The sequence below is a fragment of the Haliotis rubra genome, unplaced genomic scaffold, assembly GCF_003918875.1.
Source record: "Haliotis rubra isolate DU_JTF1 unplaced genomic scaffold, ASM391887v1 Scf57, whole genome shotgun sequence".
Lineage (NCBI taxonomy): Eukaryota > Metazoa > Mollusca > Gastropoda > Lepetellida > Haliotidae > Haliotis > Haliotis rubra.
The window spans coordinates 1,257,082-1,263,836 of NW_025767268.1; the positions used below are offsets into that span (position 1 = coordinate 1,257,082).

Consider the following 6,755-nt stretch of genomic DNA (forward strand, 5'->3'; position numbering starts at 1 on the left):
CAAATCCCATTTCACAACTGCTTACCAGGGGGTCACTTCTCGTCACCCCTCTTCAAGATGACTGTAGAAAATGGAGACATTTTAACTGTTGCCATATGTCAGTGAAACAGATCCTTAGTTTCCTCAGAAGACAGAGAGGATCCTCATGCGGGTGTTTGCCCTTGACATCACTGCAATGTGAATCAGCAGTTGAAATGTGAAGCATGAAGCACAAGTGAATCATTCATTGCGAGATGCATCCATGCGTGAATCCTATGGTCCAAGGTGTCACTCCTTCCAATGTGTACATATCTTAAAAGTGTTACAATACGTAATGTCATCTTAAAGTAAGAATACGACTCTAGCGTAAAGTACAATTGTATATTTACTTGTACGATAATCATGGGTGGGTTTACCCGAAATCAACACCCCTTCAAGCACGGGTGTAGGGCCGTGTGCAATGTCACAGTATATAACCCGACGCGAGCATCTACCAATGTATGTGTTGGCGACTTCGAGCGGCGTGTGAAACCATACCAATACGTTAGCGTCACTATGGAAAAACGTGAAGTTCAAACCGTGATCAATACAGGTGCTGATGACAATGACAAGTGTTCCTGTTCGGGACGTATCAGAAGTTTGTTCAGTACGGAAGATATCAATAGATGTAAATTCTTCCAAGAACTGGCAGCAGAGTTCCTCGGGTCGGCGCTGTTGGTCATCTTCGGTTGCGGATCCGCGGTGACGCTTGAACCAAACTTGGCACCAACGGTACCGTCAATAGCCATCGCCTTCGGGCTGACAGTTGCCACGATCATCTGGTCACTTGGTCACGTGAGTGGAGCCCAGATCAACCCATGTGTAACCCTGACACTATGCTTGACCAGGAAGATGACCTTGATTAAGTGCGCATTGTACTGTGTTATACAGTGTGTCGGTGCTATAGCGGGTGCCTACATCCTCTACGGACTGACCCCCGAAGACCGGCGAGGAATGCTGGGCATCACCCTGGTGTCTCCCAGGATCAGCCTGTGGCAAGGGGTCGGGGTGGAGATCCTGGCCACCTTCATGTTAGTTCTTGCCATCTATGCCACAATAGACTCCCGTATAACTGACCACCCCGGCTCTAAGGCGCTCAGTATCGGCTTTGTTGTGACTATGGATATTCCCTGGGCGGTGAGTATGTCGCTTGTATTCATATTCGTTAAAAATGTGAAGTCATACCATTTGCTATGGTAAGTACATGTGGGTTACATACATACATACATACAAATATTTGTAAAGCGCTTTTTATCAATCTAATTGCTCAAAAGCGCTATCTGAGTCCACTTTATCCATGTGCAGAGGTGAATAGGTGCGTCTTGAGTCCACTTTTAAAATTTGACAGTTCTGTTTCGGAACGAAGGATGGATGGTAAATTGTTCCAGAGGAAGGGTCCTGCTCTAGAGAAAGACCTGTCCCCATATGACTTAGTTCTAGTTTGTGGTATTTCAAGGAGAGACTGGTCCCTTGAGCGGAGTGATCTAGTTGGGTGATATGGTGTAAGGAGATCCGAGAGGTATTTTGGAGCTAGACCGTTTAGACACTTGAAAACAAGGAGCAGGATTTTGTAGTCGATTCTGAAGCGAATTGGAAGCCAATGTAGGGTTTTGAGGGCAGGAGAGATGTGTTCAGTCCTTTTTAATTTGACAGGTGTCTACTGCGTTATGGTCTGTGATTCACATTGCAGAGGCGGTGTTTCACGTTTCTCCATCACAGAATATTATTACATGCTATATGCAAACGCATTCATTACACAGATGGAAAAAATGTTTACACAGATCATCCTAGACCGATTTCCTTGGTTAAAATTAATGAACGAGGGCTTATCAAGCTTACCGTGCTTCACATTTTGCTTCACATTGCAACAGCACAAAGGAGGTCACGCTGAACTCAGCCCTGAACAGGCTGGGTAATGCTGGGTAATTTCATCCGACTGCGATCATTATTCTCAAGATATTACTTGCGTCAGAATAGGTGAACATATCAAAGGAAGCTGAACAATTAAGAACACATGCGGTGAACAAATTACAGAGAGTGAACGAGTAATTGTATATACACACAGTATCCGTAGTCAGGCCCCAACTGAGACATAAGACGATCATCATTGTGTCATGTTTGTATTGGTATACCCGGGTCATGGTGAATACCTCCCGCTTCACTACACGTTCAGGTCACATTTCCTTGCGCTCATTTTCTTACCACGAACGTGTGCATGCTACTGAGTCGTCAGAGGTTAGCAACTAGAAGCCCCATGAACATGATGAAGGGATATTCCCTCTGTTGTTCACGTAGGGTCGACAAAGTTGGCAAACTGCCCAGGGACTAGATTTTCGAAACTCTCTTAGCGCTAAGATAGTCGTAAGTTAATGCTAATGTATGGCACTTACGACTATCTTAGCGCTAAGAGAGCTTCGAAAATATAGGCACAGTCTTACTTATCGGTTAGTAATGAGACTTAATCCCGCGTGCTTGGTATTTTCCAGGCAGAGGGAATTGTCTCAGTCACCTTTCCCCGCCCAACTAAAAGCATGTCGATGGTTCACACAGATCAGTATCAAATATTTATTTTAAAAGGGTTTTTTTTCTTCTATTTTGAGTGTGTGTTTTTGTTGTTGTTGGTTTTTTTTGGGGGGGGGTATTTATTAATTATTTTTGCTCGTTTGTTTGGGTGTTATGTTTTGGGCGTTCTCTTGCATATGTTTATTTTTGTTATGTTTTTTTTTTAAATACCTTTCTGCAGAACATGCCTTAGTTACCAAAATACATAACAATGGGTTAAGACATATAAGGCGTTTCTTATAACACTATCAGTGAGAGACCATAATTTCAGATGGTATAGACAACGTGTGTAACTTGCTAAAAAGCACCAATGGTATGCAATGTTTCAGCTCTTAACTTGGCACCTGTCTACTGGATACCTGTATATAGCTCCCTGTCCACGGTTACGTCTTGGAGTGGCTGGTCTTCACTGTCTATGTATCAACTCTCAGACAGTGACATGCTGTGTTTTCTGTTGTAGATTCAATACACTGGGGCGAGCATGAACCCTGCACGGAGTCTGGGGCCCGTGGTGGTCATGGGAGTTTGGGATCATCATTGGGTAAGTGGGTCATGCGAGTTTAGTTGTCGACATTAGGAGGTTTAAGTCTACATGCAGCAACAATGACTTATCCCAATATAGCCGATACAACCGTATTAACCTCAAACACGTGATGTTATTTATGAAAGCTTTTATACAAATCCTTTGAAGTTTGGAGAATCCAAACCACAAGTCTGTGAATATCTAAAAGATCTACTTGATTGTGTTCGGTAATAAGGTTTATCCTTGAGACAGGGATATGGTGCTCCATTTCTGGACCAAGGGTGTAACCCTCTTTGTACGGATTTATTTACCTTGAGCTTTGGAATCCTGTACAAAAAGATAATGTACATGACTTCAATTTCAGCAAAAGGTTCATAGTACTGATTTCCTTTGCCTCGTGTGTTCCATGTTTTGATAAATTAAATTCTGACCTCTTTGATCAAACAATTAATGAAGTGATGTTTGCATATTGTTATGTTTTGCGAGACGTTGTCATTTGGAAGAATTACACATTCTTGTTTTAAACATATTTTATTCATTCAAGAAAAGGATTGGGCACAAGTTATCCAACTTAGAAAAGCCCTCTCCAGATAATTACACAATTCATCTTACAACAAAGTACACAAGTGACAGACATAGGCTAGGATATGTACAACAGATGTCAAGGAAGTAATGAAAACATTCTCACATCTATGGCCACATTGACATGATGCGTCATTTTTTACATTTATTCTATATAAATCATAATTAAGTGTACTCGTCATATATCTTAATCTAGTGTGCATAACATTGAACTTCCTTATTCCATATGAATAATATATAGGTGCACATTTTTCCTTCACGTGGATATAAGATTTAAACGTGGCAACAGAGTCGCAATTTCTAATAGCTAAGGGAATATTATTCCACACTTTAACTGTTGATGGAATAAAAGATGACGTTGAGTACCTCAGTCTTGTATATGGTTGACTAAAGTTATTTGAGTTTCTTAACTCATAACTTGTCTGGTTGCTAACTACAGGTGGGAGTAAATCTTGAAGAAAAACTGGTGTCAGGCATTTTTTAATTTTATAAAATAATGTTAATTTGCGTCTTCCTTCTCTCAGAAAGTAAATCCCATCCCGTTTCGTAATACAATGAACTGGAAGATGCATATCTTGGAAGACCGCTCCAATCATTTTAGATGTCTTTTGATAATGTTTTCAATATGATGATGCCAGCTCCCGTTAGACGTGAAGATTAAACCCAGATGTTTATGAAAATCGACTGTTTTTATATTGCAGTTATCAAACTTCAAATTAATGTCTTTTTTGCCACCTTTCAAAGTAAATAATATAGCTTCAGTTTTTCCGGATTGTAGGAAATTAACCAGACCTTTGCCCAATCGTTTAATATTTCTAGATTTTCATTCATGGCTCTTTCCATCACTTGTTTGTCCTTTGATAAAGTTCCCAGTGAAGTATCGTCAGCGAAAAGCCGACATTCTTCATGCAGGGCAGGCAGACTTTGGGTGTATGCTGACAGAGACAGAATGGGTTTATTCAAATTCTGTTTCCTCTTTTTCAGTTTGTGAATTCTACCAAAGATAAGTTCTTTGAGAGGCATTTGAGAAGTTGTAAAGATTAAGGAAAACCAAGTTCTATGGATAGTCAACTTCTTTATTGCATTGGGTGCGACGTTTCGGCGTAGGTACTAACACCGTTATCAAGCAAGTGCTCGATAATGGTGTTAGTACCTACGCCGAAACGTCGCACTCAATGCAATACAGAAGTTGACTATCCATAGAACTTGGTTTTCCGTCTACCAATGATGTTATCACAGATAGTCAAGAGGCTCAGAGTGTTTTAGGATAATCTTCCACAGAACCCATAATGCTCTGAAACTTGGGTGGTATTTCAATAACTGATGATGGTTCCTATTGTCAACGACAGAGACATTTTGACCACTATGTTGGCGGCAGCAAGATGAACTTGGATTGTCACTGAAGTAGAGGTTTTTGCAAAATGCTTCAATAACATCGTCCTACATAACGATCTGACCTTGACCTTGCAGGTTTTCTGGTTGGGTCCTATCCTTGGCGCTCTCGCAGCTGGCTTCCTGTACGAGACGGTGTTTGCCGTCAACGCCTCCGTCCGGAAAACCAGGACATGGGTGTGTGGCGACATCTTCGACGAAGACCGAATGGGTGCATACGAACTGAGAACCATCACTGTTGACAACAAATACGATGTCGAGTCAAAGCCTTAAGACTCCTAAAACATGAGAAAAAATAGCATTTTCGTGTACTGTATGTATGTAAACATCCTAGCTCTTCCTGTACATCGTTTCTGAGACATCGAAGGACATATGTATTCAAGTATTCTTGAAAATAATCAGACCTAAATGAATATCTTTTACATGTGTGTAATAATTCGATATTTTCAATATTCAGTTTCATCAATAAATTTGAGAAAAATATGTGAAGTTGACTTCTTTATATCTTTTATACCCCCGTGACCAGCGCGCACCTTGATTTAACAATTACCCCGTCTTCCCTGTTCGTAAATTGCCCTACAGATTTCGGTGGACTGGCGGATTTGAGAAACGTGTATTGTCATCTCGGCATCGACAGATATTTTCCAAATTTCTGAAGTAAGTTGATCCACTTCGCGAGGAAAGACCGGATTCATTACGATTTCGATCTTTATTATTGATCAGATGGTATTGAAAAGGCGGGCGAATACATGGTAGTTACATGATAGAAGCCAATAGTACGGACATAGAAGGGACATAACTCGTTATAGCATAGGGGCGTGTCTCGCTTAGAAACAGCGCCAGAAAGACATATAGGTGTATAGACCCAACCCTATTACTATATAACGGGATCCTTTTATATAGTAATAGGGTTGGGTCTATACACCTATATGTCTTTCTAACGTTGTTTCTAAGCGAGACGAGCCCCTATGGTTACTGAAATTCCAGCCCAACTCGGCAAAGGTGGAACTTGAATGCTATAGTCAGTTACCTCCCTTGCTTGGGGAAGCCGCGGCTATCCCTCGTTGATGTCAGAAGAAATTATTGTTGTTGGATGATATACGTTACTTTATGGAGGCAATTTGTAAAGTAATAAACAAAGCACAGTTTGACAGTTTGCTAAACTGCAAACATATTGTTGCTAGACACGACAGTGAGTTCGATAATACGGTCATAAGCTATAACCAGGGACCATATAATACTAGAAATAGTGTATATAGTGTCTGCTGTAACATATTTAGTAAGACATTAATTTGTAACCTCCATCAGTTTCCCGTTCTACGTGATTCTGACGCTTTAACATTCAAGCGGACACATTTCTGGTGTGTGTTTTTGTCATTCCTGTAATATGGAAACTGCAAAAATTATGTGAAAATTAAAAATGATACAATGATTCTCCTGCATGAGCTCTTCCACGCATAACTTGTTTAAGCCGGTGTCTGCCAGTTTGTCTGGCAGCTGGTCACGTTGACCGTATTGGAGAAAATTCAAGCGAATCTATATAATTTTGTGTATTCCTCTCATACTAGACACAAGATGTGTATGTTGATAATTATATATAACTGCCTTTTGCCAAACTCGGCTGTGAGTATGGAACTCTGGAATGGCTCCTGTCCAAAGTAACTGACCTGCCGTCAAT

General features: G+C 40.8%; 1 protein-coding gene across 1 annotated transcript; it reads left to right on the forward strand.

Annotated features, from left to right (window-relative positions):
- Positions 1-409: 409 nt before the first annotated feature.
- On the forward strand, positions 410-5,571 carry LOC124254245 (aquaporin AQPAe.a-like). Its single transcript, XM_046688152.1, has 3 exons — positions 410-1,155; positions 3,041-3,121; positions 5,156-5,571. The coding sequence occupies exons 1-3, from the start codon at positions 535-537 to the stop codon at positions 5,348-5,350; spliced, it is 897 nt and encodes a 298-aa protein (XP_046544108.1). The 5' UTR covers positions 410-534; the 3' UTR covers positions 5,351-5,571.
- Positions 5,572-6,755: the final 1,184 nt, after the last annotated feature.

Bases quoted from the DNA above. Each gene is read 5' to 3' on its own strand.
- LOC124254245 (XM_046688152.1), top strand. From the start codon at position 535: ATGGAAAAACGTGAAGTTCAAACCGTGATCAATACAGGTGCTGATGAC. The intron at 1,156-3,040 runs GTGAGTATGTCG...TTTCTGTTGTAG, and splicing joins CTATGGATATTCCCTGGGCG to ATTCAATACACTGGGGCGAG. The intron at 3,122-5,155 runs GTAAGTGGGTCA...TTGACCTTGCAG, and splicing joins GAGTTTGGGATCATCATTGG to GTTTTCTGGTTGGGTCCTAT.